The 23,589-nt window shown below is 44.0% G+C and overlaps 2 protein-coding genes across 2 annotated transcripts; one reads left to right on the top strand and one right to left on the bottom strand.

Moving 5' to 3' along the window:
* Positions 1-1,157: 1,157 nt before the first annotated feature.
* LOC311034418 (endonuclease domain-containing 1 protein-like) lies at positions 1,158-3,079 on the top strand (the record flags this gene model as incomplete). The annotated part of the gene is made up of 2 exons (XM_084042299.1): positions 1,158-1,451; positions 2,447-3,079. The coding sequence occupies 2 exons, from the start codon at positions 1,158-1,160 to the stop codon at positions 3,077-3,079; spliced, it is 927 nt and encodes a 308-aa protein (XP_083898425.1).
* A 2,738-nt stretch (positions 3,080-5,817) lies between these two features.
* Positions 5,818-23,349, bottom strand: LOC311034417 (perforin-1-like; the record flags this gene model as incomplete). The annotated part of the gene is made up of 3 exons (XM_084042298.1): positions 5,818-7,363; positions 22,507-23,038; positions 23,253-23,349. The coding sequence occupies 3 exons, from the start codon at positions 23,347-23,349 to the stop codon at positions 6,082-6,084; spliced, it is 1,911 nt and encodes a 636-aa protein (XP_083898424.1). The 3' UTR covers positions 5,818-6,081.
* Between the last annotated feature and the right edge of the window lie 240 nt (positions 23,350-23,589).

The following is a 23,589-nucleotide window of genomic DNA, read 5'->3' as shown; positions in this document are numbered from 1 at the left end:
GGGATAGTCGGGGCACGACTCGAGTGTATATTTTAAATGGCCCGCACCACAGCTTGCTTCCTTAAATGTATTATTTATGACCCACCAGGATAGTCATATGAAATTCATACATTGACGTTTATTTTTTTAATTAACCTGGGCAGATAGGCTATTTCTCAGTAGAATTTGTAAGGATTCCTAACTGCTTGTTCCTTACATTGTTTCCTTCATACGATGTGAAAGAAAGGCTATTTTTATTTAATTTAAACAAATTTGTAGTGACCTTTTAACACCTGGATACACTGCCATTTGAAAAAAAAGTATTGGACTAGATAGAGAGATAGAGAGATATAGATAGAGAGATATAGATAGATAGAGATAGATAGATAGAGATAGATACATAGAGATAGATAGAGAGAGATAGATAGAGAGAGAGAGATAGATGATGTACAAGCTCCAAGCGCAGCACAAAGTCACGCGCTGTGAGCTTGTATATCTGCTCATTTTGAATATCCAACGTATAAAATATGGATAAAGTGGTTAAAATGATTGTGATGCTGCATTAACAAATTTAGCTGGGGACCTCCTGGAGGTAAATGGTTAAATATTTATAAAACCCACAGAGAGACGTAAAGTGTGACCAATATAATTGATCTAAAAAAGAACTAAATATAGAGCTATGAGGTTTCTGGCGACACTGATGATAATCTGGTTGATAGTGCACAGCAACTAATCAATTTTTGCATTTTTTCATCATCATTTCTTTTGGTTTGAACTTGTAATGATGTTCATGGATTAACATATCTGTATATTTGATTTGCCTCTCCTAGAAATAAGCGTATACAATAGGTAGTCAAAAACAGCACAATGCATGCAATGCAGCCCATATTTCAGCAGCATGCCCTAAAGGTTGTAACTAAAGGCAGTCAGGAAGGTTGAAGAAGCCTTTGATGACACAGTGTCATGCAGCCATGTGACACCAGATAAGCATCCAGCCTATGGGCTCCATTGTCCATCACCATCGATTTGCATACCATCCAAGTAGAGCAGCCGTTGTGATTATCAGCACCTGTGCTGAACTTCCTATTAGTAAAATAATGCCTGCTGTTTCTTAACCTTCTGCAAACTATTTGCAATTTTTGGTATTATTGCTGCCGTCCGATCCTGCTGTGTGAGGGATGCATCTGTCAGGGGGCTTGCCCCTGGTCTTGCCCCTGCTGATGGTGTCCAGTCTGGTGAGTGCCAGCGTGTCTGACAGCTTCAGAGACTGCAACCAGTTCTTCTACATGCACACACCACCCGTGGGCATACGGGGAGCCAGCCTGAAGAGGCTCTGCCAGCGGTACAAAGACAAACCACGCTACGCCACCATGTATGACACCAGCCGTCGGCTCCCTCTTTACTCTGCTTACATCTTCAAGAAGTCTGATGGGAAGAGGAGGGTGGATACCCCCTGGATGTATGAACCCCAGGTAAAGAGAATAAGAAAGGGATGTTCCACTTTGTTTGAAATATAATGGCACTACATGCCAGTATAAACGAGGGAAATATTTTGGAGCAATGCAAATGGCAAACTTTCCCTGCAAGACACATGGTCAAATATTACAATATTTCCTGAAAACAGGTTCCATGTGAGATGGAAGCCTCAAAGCTGAGTGAACCCCTAGTTCTTGGGGGTGCCCCAAAAGTGTGCCTCATTAACGTAGTGGCTAGTTTAAAAGTTTGTATTCAAGAGTTTCCATAGAGGAAACGGTTACTACATGGTTGCTGCCATGTCACTTCAAATATTTGTTTTTGTGGCTGCCACCCAAACAGTGGCAGAGTGTCAATGCATCTGTCCATAATTTCAAATTAAAAGCTCTCACGAATGTCCATAGAGCTACAGTATATAATAACTGGAAGAAGGACTGAAAATCTATACCCACTCATTTAAATGAAAGTTGCTCACCCACCCAGCGCATACCCCTCGCCCGGAAGTATACCTCTCCTTCTTGTTTTGGGCCAATGAGTTTGATGACATCATGGACACATAAGCATGCACATTAGCGTTCTTTAGGCGTTCACGTCACAAATTACCTCCATGCGCAACCTCGTGAGTAAAGCCCATTGGTCGAGCTCGTTTTGCTTGTTCATGTTTTGGGCCAAGCTTGCAGTATCAAGCACCCCAGTCCTGCATTTCAGACAGAGTACTGTGACTAAAATTGTTTTTGATGTAAAGCGTCCTTGGGTTTATGAAAGGCGCTATATAAATTCAAGCTATTATTATTATAAAAATTGTGGTCCAGTCATATACAAGGTCTTGACCAAATCGTGTTAATATTTATATATTAAGGATTCTAAGGAAATAGAAATCAACCTTTCATGCTTTCTATTCAAAACCACAGTGTGCTGGTAGATGTTCTAAGGCAAGCTAGTGTCACATTTTGAATGACTGATATCATCTGTCTTTCTCCCCACATGCCTACAGCTAGTGTCTGAGGATGAAACCGGCAACATGAAAGTACTTCCGCTTAGTGATGACACTGACCCTCTGATTGAAGAGAACCAGGCTGTGCTCGAGGACTATGCAGACGCTGTCAAATATGAACGTGGATCATTGAACCCTGATCAGCATCAAGCAGAGCCTGACGACAAATCCTCCACTTATACACTCACCAACGTGGTACCGCAGGAAACAGAGTTCCTGGACACTTCCTGGAACCCATATTTGGGCAGTGTCCGCCAACGCCTCAACAACTTTTGCCGCGGGAAGTCCTTCATGGTCACCGGAGTGACCGCTTCAGGGGAGACCATTCAGCGAGGAAACAAGGGTCGGTTAGCTATTCCGAAACACCTGTGGCTAGCATACTGCTGCCCACGGTTTGACCGTAACTCCCCATATGAGGTGAGATTTATGTTCCCAAGCTACGGGGGCTATGCACTAAATGAGCAGACTGGCCACAGTGTGGTGGAGGTCCCTCTCAAGACACTGGAGGACTTCCTGAAGCGCCAGACAGACATGGACAGCAACATGGCTATTTTCTACAAGGGCTGTGTGTCAGAGAACCCCATCAAGAAGAAGAGAGACTTGAGCAATGTTTCTCTGGTGGCAGAGACATGACCTGAGCTGGTCCTACATCAAAATGGCCTTTTCAACTGAACTCAGCAAAATCAGATTTTATATATATAAATTGCCTAAAATACTTATAGATTTTGCCTGAGTTGGATTCATGATTTTAATGAGTGTCGTATAATTTTTTATGTCATTTAATATTGTTTGTGAATGTCAGTTCTTCCAAGTCCAAAGAAGCAGTACAAATTAAATTCATTTCATGGTTTGGACGAAATCTTAAATATTTCAAACCAAGCTTTAAATGTTCTATGATGTCCTCTTTGAAGGGTTATTAATGTAAACCGTTTCTGAACATGACCATGTTAGAGACCCACACAAATGGAACTAAAATGTATGAGTAGTTTACTAGTTTTCAAATGTCACCTAAATGTGGAGTGTGAGTATCTGTGAGAAACGATGTCACCTACCACATTGGAAGGTGTGAAGTGTTGGTTTAGTGTCTGTCTAATAAGGTGCTGCTTTTTGCAGCTGTGTGCGTGCATCGACATGCACCACAAACAGAATAGAAGCTTCCAAGGCTGCAAGCATTTCTTGTTGCCTACTTTGCCAGACGCTAGTACTATGCAGATATGTTGGTTACTTGTTCACATGCTATGCGTGTTATTTAGATAGACATAAATACTGTTTGCTTGTCCACAAATGCTATGTATGTTATTTATAGAGCATGTTAGGTTTGATGTTTACCTGGTAATCCTAGTTACTTTAAACAACTTAACTGTTTTCTTTGCACTCTATGACCGGCATTTACCCTGTCATCTGTTGAGTTCATGCAATTTCTGACCTCTGATCATGATTCATGATAAATGCCTAAATTGTAAACTGTAATTGTAAGCTGCCACCAGCAAACTTCAGGCTTCATTTATTACAGTGAACCATACTCATGATTGTATGAGTACTTTATGAGCCCTTTTATGGTGCTTTTCCATCGCATGGTACCGCCTCAATTCAACGACTGTTCTTGACTCTAGCTGGCTTTTGGCACCAGGAACTCCATTCGTCAAGCGATGTCAAAGACTCAATCGTGCTAGTATAGCGATACTCTCCGACCAATCAGTAGTCTGCAGTGTTTTTTGTTGTTGCTTTTGCCATTTTGGTGGCTATAGCTGAGTGGGTAGAGAGCCTGCCTGCCTGCCTATGTGTCAAGTGTCCCTCAGCAAGACATTTAACCCATAAGTGCTCCCCGGGCGCTGTATCAATGGCACTTTCCCACTGCTCTTAATAGTTAAGATAGGTAGAAGACAAATTTCACATTATGTGCAAATGTACAAAAAATACCCCAAAGGCATACCAAGGAGCATAAAAAAAACCCACATATTTTACTTAAGTAAAAGTATCAATACTGTAATGTAGAAATACTCTTGTTTTACAAGTAAAAGTCCGGAATTCAAAATTGACTTGAGTAAAAGTACCAAAAGTAGAAAGTACGTATTATGCAGAATGTCCTTCACAAGTTTTCAAATGTATAAAATGTATTAAAATCTTTTGAAAATAGCAGAACTACAAGCTCACAATGGGTCGCATCGCGACACATTGTGTGCTTGTAGATCGGCTATTTTCAAATGGCCAAAATGTGTATATGGCTGAAGTGAGTAATGTATGTTTTGTAATAATAATCAAAATCTACAAAGTAACTAGTAAGTAACTAGTAAGTTTTAAATTAATTGTATAGGAGTAAAAGTATAATATTTGCCTCTGAGATGTAGTGGAGTAGAAGTAAAAGTATTGAAATGTGGAAATACTCCAATAAAGTAAAAAATACCTCAAAATTGTATTTAAGTACAGTACTTGAGTAAATCTACTTAGTTACTTTACACCACTGGGTATATGCATTGAATATTCATGTTTCTGTATGTGTCAACAGCCAGGCTGTGCCTCTGGTACTGGGCAATGGAGAAAGCTGCTGACCAGGGCAGCTTTGCAGAGTGGCTCTGTGGTACTTTGGTTGAACGGAGAGTTTATGACTACCGCTTCAAGGATATATCTTGATAACCACAGGCTACGGCATTTAAATTGCCCATGCAAAGAATGAGATGCATTGTGTGTGTGAGATAGAGCTACACCCGCAACTTAGCCAAATCAACATGTCAATGATGTTCCTTTTCTGATAGTCAGTTTTTCAAGTTCAAACTCACTGAAGCAACATAAATGACCTGTTTGTTTGAATTAATTTCAAGGTTTGGAAGAAACCTTCCATGTTTGATTATGAATAGGCCTATTGTTAAATCCCAGAACTAACCCAACTCATTTCAAACCATGCAATAAATGTTCTACCATATCCACTTTGGAGGGGTTGTCCTGGATTCATGTAAACTGTTTCAGAAACTGGCCCTTTGATCATGTAAGAGATCCAAATACATTGAACTAAATGTCTGATTGTTTGCAAATGTCCTTGTTAAAATGGTTTGTGAGCATCTGTGAGAAACAACATCACACCTAGCTGATTTCCACTATACACCTGTCATAAAGAATGTGTGGTAGCCTACGTGTGAAGCATGGTAGAGGTCGAGTGTCAAAGCCTGCTATATCTAGTGGCTGTACAGTACGTGTGCATGACCATAATGTAGTACAAGGATAGAAGCTTCTAAAGCCCCTGGTAGCGCTCAAGTCCTCATCCTTGTATAATTTCTTGTTGCGTATTTTACAATACATTTTTTTAAACAATAACAGGTCCCAGGTACTCAAAAAAAAAGAGACATCAGTAGACGTTTGTTCTGCTGTTAACTTTATTTTCTAATTGCCATAAAGCACAGTTGCAGGGGTAAGTTGAAAATAACTAGAAATAACTAAAAATAGGCTACTATGCAAAGGAGATAACACATGCTCCATGTAGACCTAAATGCAAACTGGTCCATGCTTTAGACGTGTGTTTAAAAGGAATAAGGGTAGACATTTTATTAGGTTATAATACAGTATGTCTGTATAAATGATAGAATGCTGACATAGTTATATATTTGCTGAAACCTAATTGCTGATGCATTGGAGGTTACATGTCAGTCAGGGAGATAAGTGTCACCCTTGACCTTGCCTCTCTCCTGCTTGCTTCTTTCCTTCTCGTGCTTAAGGAAAAAGGTCAGGGGGTCTTCCACATGATGGCCCATCCTGAGGTGAGCCAGCAACTCCTGGGTGACATTCAGGCTGTTCCTGGAGACGTAGAGGTCACGGAGGTCAGGACTCATGACGGAGGGGGCATAGGTGGTGCAGGTGTCGCCTGTCAGCCCCGGGGCACAGCTGACCTCGTAGGAGAAGAACAAGTTGCCGTGATTCAAGGGGCACATTACATTATCATGTTTCCCAGATTTAATTGGCTTGTTGCACTTTCCCAGAAGATCGTTCGATGACTTATACCAATGCTTATCTTCGTCAAACACCTCCAGTGTTAGTGCGCTGCCTTGGGACAGTGAGACAAAGCCCATGTCAAACTGCCTGTTCCACTTAGGGTAATCGTTGTCGTAGATGACTCTTGTCTGATGGGTCTTGTCTTTAAAAAGCACTTTTACAAATCCGTCAGTTTTGGAGCGTTTGTCCCCCCACAGTCCTGTGGCATGTCTGACAGTTACTTTGAGGCGAGCCTGGCCCCGTTGCTGAGGACAACACTGGCTGGTCATCTGTGCACTGGGCTGGCACACACAGTTGCAGACATCGTGGGCGCTACGGGTGGAACCTCCGGGGCACTTGCTGGAGCAGCGCTGGATGAGAGCTTGTTCGAGGATGTAGTCCTCGATGGCCTTCTTCAGTCCCTGTCTCTTCTCAGGGTGTTTCACCAGCATGTGGAGAGGTTGCAGAGCATAGTTGTTGATGTCCGGTGTGGCTATCAGGGTTTTCTTCCACTCTTGGATGGCAGTGGGGTCAATCTTGGCCGAGAAGAGGAGGTCGGCCGTGCCTTCGGTCCGGCCTCCCACCACCTCGATGCGCCTCTCGCGGAACATATTGCTGAAGCTCTGCTTGTCGCGGCGTTTCTCAAGCAACTTCTTGCAATAATGTGCCTCAGCCTTGGAATCCACAGTATTTGTGTGTGTCCCCGCAGTCGCCTCAGCGTCCAGGCAATCTTTCACCTGTGTCTCGGTGTAGCCCTCCAGTGATGCCTGGCACACGCGCACAGAGGTGACACTCTTCACCCTGCCGCCCAGACGAGCCTTGTGGATGTAATGGGTGCCAAACGTGGTCAAGAGATTCCTGTAAACATCTCTGGTCTGATCAGTGTACATGGGGGAGAGTGCGTTTACAGCTTGAATAAACTCAGGATGCAGTGGAGGATCGCTTCTAAGACGATAACTAAGGGAAAAGAAGACAAAGAAATGAATATCGTCGCCTTGCTAAACTAATGGCCTAAATCATTTTTTTAAGTTTTTCAGGAAAAATAAAAAACTGATCCAAAAACAAAACTATATGATATTTCTTAATCATTTCACCCAAAATGAAAATGAAAAAACAAATTATGACTATTTAAATAGAAATAACACTGTCTGTCAGTTATGTAACATAAGAGATTTAAATAGGTTTAAATAGGATTAAATCTGACTTACTGTAGGCCAAAAAAAAAAGCAAAACATTTTTACAAAATGGCCTAAATCAGTAAATAATTTGGCTTAAGTCACAAAAACAAGAATAAATATGACTTGACAGTCATATTATTAGCAGCTGCATTGTGTGTGTGTGTGTGTGTGTGTGTGTGTGCGTGCGTGTGTGTGTGTGTGTGTGTGTGTGTGTGTGTGTGTGTGTGTGTGTGTGTGTGTGTGTGTGTGTGTGTGTGTGTGTGTGTGTGTGTGGCTTGTCAGCGTGTGTGTGGCTTGTCAGCGTGTGTGTGATTGTTATCATAGACACCACACAGGTCTTCCTAACAATAGCGAAGATTAAAGTAACGGTGAACATGGCCAAATAATAACTTAATAGGCCAACTAGGTCTGAGGAAGCACGCTAGCATTTAGGCTAACTCTATAGCCTGACTTCTCGCCAAACCTGGCGACATTGAATGTGCGCCGCTAAACGCGAATTATGTTTTTTATATAAGTGTTGGCAACCTTCTTAGACAACACACGGGTCTTCCCAACAATAGCGAAGATTAAAGTCAGGGTGAACATGGCCAAATAATAACTTAATAGTTCAACTAGGTCTGAGGAAGCACGCTAGCATTTGAGCTAACAAGCTACGTTGCACTTGCAGAATACTGTTGTTGAAGAAACTAAGGAGCCTTGATTTCCTCATGGAGGGGGAGGGGAGGGGTGGTACTAAGGAGGACGGACCATCTCCCCATTGGCTTAAACGGGGAAGTGTCCCCATTGGCTTAAAGTAGTGAAGGACAGCCAGGACAGCCAATGACAAATAGGTGTCACATAGGTGTCGCGAATGACGATGTCTCTGTCTGTTTGTAGAGCAGCTTTGCAGCTGCTAAAAAGGCATATTTTTTGGCCTAAGTCACAAAAAGGGGAGTGAACAGCATGATCCTTTTCAATTAGGATATGGGCGATTTTACCAGAGGTGGCCAGTGTCATGAGGAGCTGACTTAGGCAAAAATATCATTTTCTTCAAAAAATTACTTAGGCCATTAGTTTAGCAAGGTGACGATATGGCAAAAGACACAAAAGAAAAAAAATCCAAAGCACTCTTCTGGTGATAAAGTTTAAAAATACTTTATTCAGTGGCTATTTCATAATGGAAATGTTTAAATCAATGCATGGTAAAAGGGATACAACCCACACGTAATAGAACAACAACCTTCTTCAGGGTTTGACACCCTAAAGAAGGCCACTCTGATAAAGGCTTTTAAAACTTTATTAGATTGATTGATGTACTTTATTTAGTAAGACATGAGAACAGTACATGACAGTACATAACAGTACATGGAAGTACAAATTCACAATACAAGGTCTACTAAACTGGATAGCTCATTAAGCACTTAGCTTGTTTAAGATGAGATCCCCATGCACTAGTGATGCGCGGGTCAACCCGCAGCGCGGGTGGGTCAAGTCAGAATTTCGGAGAAAATTATGCGGGCTGCGGGTGAGCGGGTCACGCGCTCTCACACGCAAAAAAAATAAAAATAATAACATGCTCTTGTTTTGTCTTTATTCCTAATAAGAATAAGAATAATAACAATAAAACAGTTTGAATACACTTGGGGATTATTTTCTAACCATGATTTTACAGAATTAAAAAAAAATCGCGGTCGCGGGGCGGGTTGAGCCATAGATTTATATATGGGTTCGCGGGGCGGGTTGAGGCGGGTTGGGTTCCGTGGCGGGGCGGGGCTGGCCGAGTCATGAAAAAACCCGACCCGCGCATCACTACCATGCACACAAATCATGATGACATATAAGAGACAGACAGATATACACACTACTATACAAAATGTCATACAATCAGTTTACAGGTTACTGGTATGAAGAGTGAAAAATATGTACAAAAGAAGAAAGAGAGAGGGGGGGGGTAGGGGGTAGGTTAGGTTAGGACATGGGGTAGGTTAAGACTTGGACAGGGGCCATTTTTGGATTGCAGCCTCCTGAAGGTGTATCTTTAGGGCAGTTTTGAATGTGAGTAGGGTTTTACACTCCTTATCTCCTTTTGGTAGGGCATTCCACATTTTTGATGAATAGCATGAAAACGAGTTCATTCCCTTTGTTGAGCCAAATCTGGGTTGAACATGATTTGTGGAGCTTCCTCTGGTGTTATGATCATGGACTTGATTAATATTTTGGAAGTATTTTGACAAATACAGGGGGATCCCAATGTTGTGGTGTATCTTGAAGACCAGGCCTATAGCAAGTTGCTGTACACTGTCCTCAACCCTAAGCCATCCAATCCTAGCAAAATGAGCATGGGTTAGATGGGTGTTGTGATTGAGGCCAAGAAGTAGCCTTACAAGTTTGTTTTGGGATGTTTGGAGCCTTGTTTTTAAGGCCTTGGAGGTGTTGTGATACCATGAAGTGCATGCATAATCATAATGACCTTGTATGAGGGCCCCTGCAAGAATCTTCAGAGTATTCTTACTGACTAGACGATCAATCCTCCACAAATAGCGTGTTATTTTGTGGGCCTTTTTGATCGTTTTTTCAGCGTTTTTGTTACCGGAGAGGTTTGCCTCCAAGATGGAACCCAGGTAGGTAATTTCCTCCTTTCTTGTGATAATATTTTCACCCACTTTGATCGTGAAACTCTCAGCCTTGCTAAGGTTAGGACTGGACCCAAAGAGGATGGATTCAGTTTTACCCAGGTGTAATGAAAGTTTGTTGTTGGAGAGCCAGATGCAGATCTTGTTGAGTTCTGTGCTGAGAGTTTTCTCAACCTGCAGCCTGTCCCTGTCCGAGACCAGCAGAGCCGAGTCATCTGCGAACAGGAACAGTTTGCAGTCGCAAGCTGAAGACATATCATTCACATATATTAGGAACAGTAGAGGTCCTAGTATACTTCCTTGAGGAACACCACAAGTCACTGGGAGGGGAGGGGACTGGGTGCCGTTTACTTCCACCACTTGCTCCCTCCCTTCCAGGTAGGATCTCATCCAGTTCACTGACGTGTCATCAAAGCCTATTGCTTTGAGCTTATTGATCATAATTGGGTGATTAACGGTGTCAAAGGCCTTCTGGAGGTCCAGCATGACCATGCCGCAATATTTGCCATTGTCGACATCTTGTTTGATAGAGTCGTTCAAATAGAGAAGGCATGTGTCAGTGGAGTGGTTTGTTCTGAAACCAGATTGGAATTTGTAAATTAGATTGTTCTCGGCAAGGTACTTATCGACCTGTTCATAGACTATTTTTTCCATGACTTTCGAGATGGAGCTAAGAATAGAAATAGGGCGGTAGTTGCCAGGGTCTAATTGGTTTCCTTTTTTGTACAGAGGGGTCACCCTTGCTTTTTTGAAGTCGTTAGGGACCTGTCCCTGTATGATGGAGAGGTTTATTATGTGAGTTATGATTGGAGCGATGGAAGCGGCTGAGTCTTTTAGAAATTTGGAGGGGATGTTGTCGAGTCCTGTGGCTCTGTGTTGTTGAAGTGCACTCAATTTTTTAAACACCTCATCTGTTGTCACAGGGGAGAGTTTAAAATCATCATTGCGTACACCTTGTTTTTCGTAAAATGAGTCCATGTTTCCATGCGCGTCAATCCCGGGGGGGACGGGGGGGTTTTGTCCCCCCCCCTAGCTTCAGATTGGACCCCCCCAAGTCAGATTGGACCCCCCCCCCAGATTGGACCCCCCCAAGTCAGATTGGACCCCCCAAGTAATTTAGGATAATTAAAAAGTACTTTTGTAGTTTGTAGTTTCAACTAGGCTACCTGGCTACTTCTATTTCCAGTAGTATGTATCAAAATAAAACGTATGTGGAATTATAACATTACAAGTATAGATAAAAAAACATCTTATTTTGAAATGTGCATCATTTTGAAAGGAAACAGATTTCCACGAAGGCCCCTTGACGACGTGCGTCAAGCCTCCGTTCTCCGGTTCTCCCATGAGTCCCATCAGTAAACGTAAACAACAGACGTGAACGTCGGACATTATGGAATACAAATACTTTAGGGTAAAAGTTCATATTTACCCCACCATGCTCTCTGAAACCAATATGCCTATGGAACAAAAGTGTGTTCTCTTTCGTCATCTTTGCAGAAGGTGAGTAAGTAATTAATCAATCAATCAAAACTAAGTACATGTACTGTACTCAAGTATAATTCTAAGGTATTTTTACTTGACTGGAGTATTTCCGATTTGCATTACTTTTACTTCTACTCCACTGCATCTCAGAGGCAAATATTATAGCCTACTTTTATTCCACTACAATTATTTGAAAACTTTAGTTAGCCTACTATGTTTCTTTGCCTTTGCAGCTTTGACAAAACATACATAAACCACTTCAGCCCTATTTAAACTTTTGAAAATAGCCGATCTACAAGCTCACAAGCGTTGCAACGTGTTGTGAGGAACACAGTCCCTGTCTTTAGTCTGCTCTCGAAGCCAATTTCGATGAAGGTGGTAAGGGCCAGTACTTGTTCTCCTGTGCTGCGGTCCTTGCGGAAACCTGCTTGATCCACGCAGAGAATATCCTCTACCCCTGAAGAAATACGTTGCAGTATTAGGCGTTCCAGGATTTTGAAGGGAACGCTGAGTAGGGAGATTGGGCGGTAGCTTGCTGGTAATTTGTGGTCTTTGCCAGGTTTTGGTATGGCAATAACCTTTGCTGTCCGCCATTTCTTTGGGATCAAGTTTGTCTGTGTGATCCTGGTGTAGAATTGTTTCAGCCAGGTTAGGGCTCGGGGACCAAGGTGTTTCATGAACTCTGGAGAGATGTTGTCATATCCTGCTGCCTTTCCACATTTCAGGCCCTGCAGGACTTTCTCCAGTTCAGCAACCTCAAAAGGCTCAGGGTTTCTTTCCTCTCAGGGCGTTTTTCGATGTTTCTTTAGCTCAGTTGTAACTGCTCTTCTGGTGTGTTTGTCCTGGGTTGCTTTTGCAATAGACAGTAGGTGGGATGCAACTTGGTTGGGTGTGACAGATGCTCGGCTTTGGCTAGGGGGCTTCTGTGCAGCTCCTAGGCGGCGTATGAGGCTCCAACATTTCCTGCTAGAGTGGGTAAAATTCAGGTCAGCGACTGTCTCCTCCCATTTCTTTCGCCGGGCTGTAGTTAGCGATTCAATGAGATGGTCTGCTATCTCAGGGTCCCCTGATGTTAACTGTCTGGCACTGTCTGGCACAAGGGCCTCATACTGAAACTCACAAAGGCGCTCCCTGCCTGGGCAACAGCAATAATCCAAACTCTGCTGACCAACCGGAGGTTCAGAGTTCACCTCGGACAGAACACGAGCGCATGGAGAACGCAGACGAATGGTCTCCCGCAAGGCTCAGTTCTAGCTCCAACCCTGTTCAACCTCTACACAAACGACCTACCCACCACCAAATCCCGCAAATTCATCTATGCAGATGACATCTGTTTGGCATTCCAAGCACCAGACTTTGACCCACTGGAACAGGTGCTCAATGAAGACCTGGCTAAACTGGACCAGTTCTGCAAAACCTGGCGCCTAAAACCAAGCCCAGCTAAAACTGTCTCCAGTGTATTCCATCTCCACAATGCAAAAGCTGCCAGAGAACTAAACATCCACCTGAGCGGACTCAAGCTGAAGCATGCCTCTAATCCAACCTACCTTGGAGTGACCCTTGACAGGACCCTATCCTTCAAGGAACATCTAAAAGGGACGGCAGCTAAGGTGAAGTCAAGAAACAACCTGCTCTGCAAGCTCGCTGGTGCAAAATGGGGGGCGGCAGCCTGCACACTGCGCACCTCAGCACTGGCCCTTGCATATTCTGCAGCAGAATATTGTGCCCCTGTCTGGTCCAGGTCATCTCATACACACCACGTGGACACCCAGCTCAACACAACCATGAGAACCATAACCGGGACTATTCCCCTGGCTCCCTGTCTTATCAAACATAGCTCCTCCACATATCCGGCGAGCAGCATTTACTCAAAGGATGCTTCAAAAGTCCAAAGACTCCCCCCATCTACCAATCCATGCAGACATCTACAACCCACCCACTGCTCGACTTCCATCCAGACGGCCAATTTGGAAGAACACCCCACCAGCTGACTTCACCATCCAATCAGCTTGGAGAAATGAATGGGAGTCCAAGGAGGTCCCAAACAAACATCTGGTGTCAGACCCCAACCAACAGGTCCCTGGCACCAACCTCCCAAGGAGACAATGGTCGACACTCAATCGATTCAGGACTGGACATCAGTGGCGTCAGTTCAGCAAAAGCTAAGGTATGGCAGCATGCACGCGGCCTCATGCACGCGCGCGCAGCGCGCGTGCATGAGGTCACCCCGCGCGCGCGCGAATTTTTTGTGCGGTTCTGGGCGGGTTGGGTTCGTTTTTTTCCAGTTTCTGGTTACTTTATTTCGGTTTTAGGGTTAGGATTCGGGTTAGGTTAGGGTTATGTTATTTAATTCTTATTTTTGCCTGATTTTCCCGATTTATTATCAAAAAAGTACTTCTTTTTTTTTTCTTCCCTGGAGCCAGGGTATGGCAGCTGCAATAGCCAGCCTTCACAAGTGGGGCAGTAGCCCAAGCCCACTGTGTGCTTGTGGTGAGGAGCAAACTATGGAGCACATCATAGAAGTTTGTCCTCTCCAAAGACTGAAAGGAGGATTAGTCACCCTCCATACAGCAGACCAGGAGGCAACTGCTTGGCTTAAGGACTTTGCATTCGCTAAATAAAAAACTGTCTGGAATAATAACTGATCATCATACATACAGGTCTACAACTAATCTTTGTTGCTGTTGTCATCTTAAATTGACCAGCCAAAGTAAAATCCCCGATTTTAGAGTGTTCTCCAACTTGCTTGGAGATCAGAGTGATGTGGTGGATTAATGTTGCCAATCAGCTGTGTAACATTAGCAGGTTAACGATGGCTTGTTGAGCCTATGCATTTGACCCTGATTTGACCACAAAGGCAATCAAAAGCACTAATTAATGGCAGCTGTAAGTAACCAGTTGTCAATCGTCTGTGTCTTGTGTATGTTTAATAGGCAACTGGATGTTTTCTGTAGCCTAGAGATATCATATCAATTAATTCCCTGAAGAGGGTAGACCCTCTCCCTCATGCTAAACTTAAAGTGACTTATAAGGTTCCACTTCTCCTCAAAGACAACTTTATTTTCCTTTCTCAATGATAAGCCTAATATTATTATTGCATGTTGGCTATGTGCAATAACTGCAAGCCAATGTTCATAGGCATTGTCAGTATTTGTCTTCATTATTTCTTGAATTCCTATTTCTTTATTTGCCAATACTTCCACTGTAAGCCAGTGTTTTCAGTCTTTTATTGCTACACAAAAAATAGTAAAAATAAATTCTACATTCATAAATACAAAATAAAATAATAATAATGATTAAAAGGTTCTATGATTAAATGTATTCTATTGGTCAAAGGTATGTTAAATCCACCTGTTGCCCACTACTAGTATTTCTTACCATAAGGTGTGCTAATACTAAAGATTCATATAGATTTGAAAAAATATATTTATGATTTTTTAATATATGTATATATATCGGTATCGGTCTTGAAAAGCAGGAACGGGTCGCACTGATCTAGATCTGCTATTTTCACAATATGTATCTGTGGAACTGAATCAAACTAAATTAAGTGCCTCAACTCCTAATTCCTCAGGGTGGGGGGTCCCCAGTTAAAATATGATTATTTTGGGGGGTCACTGCCTGAAAAGGTTGAGATCCACTGCATCAGGATATAATGTACACAGTCACACACGCATAAAAGATATGGAGATTGGAGATCAAAGAAGTGTAATTGGGGAACCATAAAATGTTTCTGGGACCCATTTGAATGACAACCTGTGGGTCCCGGGACCCATTACATTGAAAACCTAGCAACATCACTGGAGTACATTTTTTTATACCCCTGCATTAGATGCAGAACAGCTTTACAATGTATTTCGCTTTTACTAATTTTGTATTTACGTATCTAATATAAAGTGTGTGTTTATTTGGTTGCTCTATATATATTAGATACGTAAATAAGACCCTGTAGAGTCTACAGGGTCTTCAACAGGGGGTCCGGGACCCCTAGGGGGTTCCTCAGAGTTACTACAGGGGGACCGCAAAATCTTTGTGTGGTATGATTTTTCTTTTTTACATTAATCAATTGAACCCTAGCATCCCTATTCTGGGGAGAACTTAACCAAAAATAGCAGATCTACAAGCTCTGTGAACTTGTAGATCTGCTATTTTTGACACTGGGACATATGTGTCGAGGGAAAATGTAATACAATATAGAGGGGGTCCCTGCTTCATATCTCTCTCAGCTAGGGGGTCCTTGGCCTGAAAACGTTGAAGACCCCTGCTCTACAGTCGTACAACATGTCGCACCAAGATTTGCTACTTATTAAAACAAATTGCACATTAAGAAAACAGGTAACTTTTATATCTACTGCTAGGCCCATGTTAGCTAGCAGGCAGCTAATATGCTAAGCTAAGCTAACCTCATTCATATAAGCTGTTACGAGGACAATGCAATGATTCCAACACATCATGTAACGTGATGCAAAACAATTATAACACTGACACAACGACAATAATTCCATTGATACCGTGATTTCGTTACAAAAAAATATTATAATCTTACCTACGTATCCCGCAAAAGACAGCAAGCGACCTCACTTTCAGGCGATGACAGTACTGCTTCCGGTTCGTTCCAAACCGGATTCACTTCTGCGACGCGCTACTAAACTTTATTAGATTCACTTTTTTATTTTGAAATCAATAAGAGCCTACAACCCATTGGCACAAATTATATGATAATTCATAAATACATGCGATGGCCTGACCAACACCAGATTTCGGTTTACCAGACCAGAGCTAAAGAAAGTGAAAATGAAAATAATATTTTTTGTTGATATTAATAATTATTGTTTTTAGAATAGAATACGCACGGTGTAGTTCAAAGTTCAGTTTACACCGTTTAAAATGAACTAGCAAATGTAAACAAATCCTTTGAAAATTGCAGATCTACAAGCTCATTGTCAGCTTGTAGATCTGCTATTTTTAAATGGCTGAAATGTATGCTGAAGTGGATAATGTATGTTCTATAATAATAATAATAACTAGAAAAAGTGCTCCTCGGAGCACAACTCTCCGCTGTTGGGAATGTTGGGAATGTTCTATCTGTATAAGTGTCCTATCCGTCCTGTCTGTATAAGTGTCCTATCCCTCCTGTCTGTATAAGTGTCCTATCCGTCCTGTCTATGTAAGTGTCCTATCCGTCCTGTCTGTGTAAGTGTCCTATCCGTCCTGTCTGTGTAAGTGTCCTATCCAATTGTTACAGTATCCGCCATTTCTCAACCATTTCGTGATTGTTCCTGTCTTAACTCACTCTTACCTGACTTGTGTTGGGAATGTTGGGAATGTTCTAATTCTTATGTTCTAACTGTCCTATCCATCCTGTCTGTATAAGTGTCCGATCCGTCCTGTCTGTATAAGTGTCCTATCCGTCTGTATAAGTGTCCTATCCGTCCTGTCTATGTAAGTGTCCTATCCCTCCTGTCTGTGTAAGTGTCCTATCCCTCCTGTCTGTATAAGTGTCCTATCCGTCCTGTCTGTATACTGTAAGTGTCCTATCCGTCCTGTCTGTGTAAGTGTTCATTCCGTCCTGTCTGTATAAGTGTCCTATCCGTCCTGTCTGTATAAGTGTCCTATCCGTCCTGTCTGTATAAGTGTCCTATCCGTCCTGTCTGTGTACTGTAAGTGTCCTATCCGTTTGTGTAAGTGTCATATCCCTCCTGTCTATATAAGTGTCCTATCTGTCCTATCTGCCAATTATGTATCAGCCATGCAGCCATTTCGTGATGGTTCCTGTCTTACCTCACTTTGACAGTGGCAGAGACACTGTCAAAGTGACGCCATGTATTTATACAGTATTTCACCGTATTGTCACGTGTCACGTGAGGCTTGACCAATCGGTGTGTCATATTTAGAAAGTGAAAACAATACTCTCCTGCGGAGAGTAATAATAATCAAAATCTACAAAGTAACTTGTAGTTTTAACAGTATAATATTTATATATATATTAGTATAATATAATATATATAAAAGTATAATATTTGCTTCTGACATGTAGTGGAGTAGAAGTAAAAGTACTGAAAATTGGAAATACTCCAAAAAAGTATAACAAATACCTCAAAATTGAACTTAAGTCGTACTTATGTACAATTTTGGTCTTAAAATTTTGGTAAGACCACATGGCTAATTTGCATACGCGCTATCGAAGTTAATGGAGGGGATAATGGGTCTCCCATGCACGGAGTGAATCCGTGCTATTTTTTATAACCCCCGCAGTTTGCCCTGTAATGTCACCAGTAAAAACCGTAATTCTCCAAACATGTACAAATGTAAAATATAAGGTGCTTACCCGCTTGCCCCAAATGTTATCTAGGTGTCCGGAGAATTTGTGCAATGTCTAAATCCATATTTTTCAATTAAAAAGTGTTTTAATCCCGTCTGTGGCCGATTCTGAGACGGGGCGCATCCGGTGAAAGCCGAAATTACACTCAATGTAAACAGAAAGTAAACGAGGGGGGAAATGGCGTTCGGCCACAGACAGGATTAAAACACTTCTTTATTGAAAAACGTGGACTAATATATTGCACAAATACTTCGGACACCTAGTTAATATTTGGGGCAATCTTATATTTTGCATTTGTGAGAGAGCGCCGTTCACAAACGCTGTCAGGCTGCTTTGGAGCCTAGGTGCCCGGACCGCTATGCCAGCGGTCGGGGCAATGCGGTTGGGGGCCTTTGTGTATTTACGGAATTGAAATCCGTGTTATTTATACGTGCATCAGTCTCGGCTACATGCAGGAGAAGTCCAGGCTGGTCCTCGAGCTAAGAGAGTCCACAGACCAGTCAGTGAGGAACGCCAACGCCAGGGTTCCCACTGGCAGAAAGTGGAACGCCCAAGCAGAGGTTGACCAAGCCGTCAGTAGGCTGCAGCACAGAGAGATCATGGGTAGAGTCCAAGCAGGAAGAACAGGGCTAGGATGGGGAGAAGCGCCACGGTTCTGGTCCAAGGCTAACCGTAAGGAGAGGAAGGAGATGGTGGTGGCAGAGGTGTCAAGGATAGAGGAAGAGCGCTACAAGATCAAGGCCGTGTCACAGAGCCGACAAGGAAGTTGGACAACCTGGGAGGGAGTTGTCAACCGGAAGATCAGTTGGTCTGACCTGTGGAAGATTCCACAGGCAAGGATCAGCTTCCTCATTCGTGCTACTTATGACACGCTTCCCTGTCCTCGTAACCTGCATCAATGGTTCGGGAATGAGGAATGCTGCTCACTCTGCAGTGCTCCCAACGCAAGCCTCCAGCACATCTTGTCAGGCTGCAAGATCGCACTCTCCCAGGGGCGCTATAGATGGCGCCACGACCAAGTCCTGGGGAAACTGGCTGAGGTGCTGGAGGAGCGCCGACGGGGCAGCAAAGAATCACCAGCAGAGAACCACACCAGCTTTGTCATGGAAGGGGGTGGACGAAGAAACAACAGGCCAAGAGAGACATCGAGGCCCTTCTCCCCCGACCAGGAGTGGGACATGAGAGTTGATCTCAAGACGCAGCTCCGGTTCCCCACGGAGATCACAATTACATCTCTCCGCCCTGACATCGTGGTGTGGTCCACCAAGGCAAGAGCGGTGCACCTCATCGAACTGACAGTCCTATCAGAGGAGGGGATTGAGGCCGCCTTCGAGCGCAAGAAGGCCAAGTACTCAGAGCTGGCTGCTGAGTGCCGGGAGGCCGGCTGGAAGGCCACCATCTACCCAGTGGAGGTTGGCTGCCGAGGCTACGTGGGGCAGTCAGTCACACGCCTCCTGAGGGATGCAGGAGTGACAGGAGGGAAGCTGAGGAAGGCCATAAAAGACCTGGCAGAAGAGGCCGAGAAAGGAAGCTTTTGGCTCTGGTTGAGGAGGAAGGATAGGAGCTGGGGAAAGAACAACTAACCCCGACAACAGCCGCAGGGGGTAACAACTGTCAGCTGCAGGGGGTGACAGGGAGACGTCCCTGTCACTGCTCCGCCACCAGGAGACGTTCTAGTGATTAAAGGAGCGAAACGTTGAGGAATGGTGGTTCCTAGCTGATGACCCTGCAGCTGACCCGTGGGCACCGGAGGAGGTGCGACAGGCAGCAATGCCAAGCAGGTAATTCCATCTACTTGTACATTAACTGACCGTGGTGGGGAGAGTGTAGAGAGGTTGGGGGGGGGGGGGGGGGGGTAGTACCGGACCTTTCTAGTTGTGTATTTTCGGAATTGAAATCCGTGTTATTTATACGTGGTGGGGAGAGCGTAGAGAGTCACGTGACTGTCTCCGCCTCGCATTGAAGTGAATGGAGGGGATAATGGGTCTCCTATGCACGGAGTTTCGGAGTTTCTTTTAATCTATGCACGGATTTATTTTGGTGAATCCGTGCTATTTGTACGTGTTTGGGGGGAGACAGGGTTGGAAATGAGAGTGTCATTCACCTTGAGGTTTATGTTTGTAAACCTGGTTTTCAATTTCTTGCTGCAGCCTAGTAGGTTGTTGAATAGCTTCCAAATATCACGTGGTTTGCTTTGATTTTCCTCAATTTTGCCATCGAGGTAGCTTTTTTTCTGCTAACAAGAGCATGCCATTTACCTTGTTTCTTAGCATGTTTTTCTCTTTTTTGAGTTTAGCTACATTACATTACATTACATTACATTACATTACAGTCATTTAGCAGACGCTTTTATCCAAAGCGACTTACAATAAGTGTATTCAACATAGGTAGGGAACGAAAACTAGTAATCACCAGAAGTCTTAAGTGCATTTCCTGCAAAAACAAGCAACCAAGAGTATATTCGAGACCTTTGTTGTAGCGTTTGGCAAGTTTGATCCTACTTTTATGAAACTCAGAACACTTTTTGTCTCTGACTTTTATGGCAGTAAGGATGTCCGAATTCATCCATGGTACCGAGCGGGTTTTGACCCTGATGGTTTTCATGGGAGCCACACTATCCAAAATTTGGTGAATGAATTTGGTTTTGAAACCAAGCCAAGATTCGTGTACCTGTGTGCTGTTTAGTACGTCGGACCAATCCTGTTCCTCTAGTCTGTGATCTAAGTCCTCACTCTTGTAGTTTTTGAGGTCTCTGATCGTGACTGTTTTGTGGTAACCGGTCTTAGGTTTACGTTTCTTTCTGGTGCAGAAGATCATGTTATGATCAGATATGCCACAGGTAGAAACACCACTATTGAGGATTTTGTCCTTGCCCGTTGTTAGAATGAGATCTATGATAGTTTGAGTGGAAACACACAGCCTTGTGGGCTGAGTGATCAGCTGGTGGAGTGAGTGCCGATCACAAAACCCCCTGAATGACTTAAACACTGACGCTTCCTTACGGAGCATGTCAGTGTTAAAGTCACCAAGAAGTATCGTCTACTCATGGTCCACTTTAGCTAAACATTCATCAAGTCTATCATAGAAGTCAGTCTGGTTAGGAGGTCTGTATATGGTACCGACTAGCACAGGTTTAGCATGTTCAAAAATGATCTCAACCCACACAGCTTCAATGTCTGCATCTTTCAGGTCTTCGCGAAGGATGCAGACATTGCCTTTATGTACATACATGCATACGCCACCCCCATCGTCTGGTTCTTGGTGGTAAGCAACCAGCTTTGGGGCTTGGGGGGGGGGGGGGGGGCGGTGGGGGGTTGGGCATCGTCTGGTTCTTGGTGGTAAGCAACCAGCTGTGGGGCTTGGGGGATGGGGGGTTGGGGGGTTGAGGGGGGCCTTCGTCTGTGTTCACGGAGGTCCATCCTGGTCCTTGTGCCGCCTGGAACCGCCAGATGTGTCCGTGGATAGGCTTCTTCGGTCGCGCAGCGTCTCTCCGTCGAACATCGTGGTGCGTCGAGGACAGCTGGCAGCTGCGGTGTCGATGTAGTCCGAGGGGGGAGCAAAGCGTTAATCCGACAGACCTTTTCTCCGACTATGTGGCATCCGCGTGCGGTTAGGGTTAGGGTGCGGGTTTGGTTCGGGTTTAGTATTGGAAACGTCGGAGCGCTGCGCTGTCGGAGGAATGCGCTGTCGGACTAACGTACTGCACCCGTCCGAGGGTGCATTGGCTTGCTGGGACCGAGAGCTAGCGGCGTGGAGTTGTTGTTATCGTGCGATGTTGCCGTTGGCAATGATAGCAACGTTAGCAGCGCTAGCATCGTTGGCCAAGTTTGCCTCTCTTGCCAGACGGGCAGAAGTTTGCCTGGTGTTAACTGGGCCTGGATTAACGTGGATATCACGCGACAGGAGAAGAAAAAGGATGATTAAAATTCTTCGGTCCATGCGTCCTGTCGGGGGCGCGTTCTTTCTAGCCGAACCCATGGCTAGGAGCGTATGGAGAGCTCCAGCCGCGAATCCCAGATGTTTAGTTGATTCTGTGGCGTCGAGCAGGTAAAAGTCCGAGTGTTTTTCATTTTTAATTTCCCGTGGATTCTCCTTTTCTGTCTCCATCGGATGTAGATTCTGTGGAGATTCGAGGAATGAATCCGTTGTCCACAGAAGGATGAAGATGAAAAGTAAATCCAGTGAAAAACTGGCAAAAATGTTGCCGTGGGCACTAGATGAGTGCCTTGTTTTTTGTTTTTGTTTTTTTGCAGTACTTTTGGGCATTTATGACACTTTTTTGTACTTTCGAGCACTCCAGACCTTTTAACTTTTTTTCTGAAAGAAATTAACATTCTGGTATGTTATTCTTATGTCCTAATTACCAAGGTCAGATATGATATTTTAAAATCATTTTACTGTAATTGTTGTAAGATTGATCAGCTTTTACTAGACAGGCTATATGTTAATTGGTCATGAGTATACTGAACCAGCCATTCAGTATACTCATAGGTAATTGTTTCATACCTGTAGTAGGAGCAGTCCACCTCTTGTTTAATAAAGCTGTATTTGTCCTTCTTGGACTTCGCCATGACATTCTGGGCAGCACGAGAGTGTGTTCCTCCTACAGTGACTGATCCTTTAGCTTTTGGGGTTGCTATGTTAAGGTTAACTTTCCAGCTGGCTTCCACTTCTGTGTGACTCTCCTTGATGAAAGCCTCACTGGAGTCATACACTTTGCTCGTCAGTTGCATGTTGCACTTGTGCACGGCTCTCCAGTCCACCACGGCCACAGGCAGTCTCTGTGGTTTAGGACCCATAAAGGGATTTGTACAGAGGGTGCAGGAGTCGTTCTGTTGCTGCCAGGTGTCCATGTCGATGACGTAGGCCTGTTTGCGTTCCATGGTGACCACATCAAAGCCCTCGCCAGCCAGATTGGTGCCGGGTGTCTCCTTAGCAGCTTTGCACTGGTCTGCATGGGCATGGGTGCAGGCAAAATGGGCAGTGGGTGGCCACACTGCCAGCAACAGCCACAGTGCAGCAAGCATCATGTAGAACCCTATGGAGAAACGATTGTTGAGTGTTGAGTTTGATTACTTAGGCACTTCAGGGTGTCATGAATACAGCCCAAAGAAAGCTATAAACAAAGTCCAGGACAGCACTTTCAACAATAATAATGTTATTTAATATCCAGGTGTAGAAAGTGACAAGGGTACAAGGTGAACTGGATAACTGGACACAAAAAAGAAAAAGAACTGGCCCGGACCACTTGCCTAGTGTTCCGGGGACGCATAGCGGTTTCACACTATGGTCCCGGGTGCGCACTCCAGGCCGCTTGGCAGGTGTCGCGCTAGTGTGAATGTTGCGCATCGTTCCCCGAAACGGATCGCCGCTCCGTACCCGAAACCACCTCGAGAGGTAGTCTCGGGTGCGATTCTTGCGTCCTCGGTTACGGTACACTGCAATGTGAAAGCAAGCGTATCGTTTGACGGAAGTGGCCCGCTATTTGTAATAGGTGACGGTATGTAAACTCGACAAAGACAGTCAACAAAAACACGTCGCAGATCAATCCACAGGGGTTCAACCATGGCCGGATCCCGCGGGTTAATT

Source organism: Gymnoscopelus microlampas (assembly GCF_963454915.1).
Source record: "Gymnoscopelus microlampas genome assembly, chromosome: 19".
Classification (NCBI taxonomy): domain Eukaryota; kingdom Metazoa; phylum Chordata; class Actinopteri; order Myctophiformes; family Myctophidae; genus Gymnoscopelus; species Gymnoscopelus microlampas.
The sequence above is the reverse complement of the archived record's forward strand: the minus strand, read 5'-3'. Positions and strand labels throughout refer to the sequence as shown.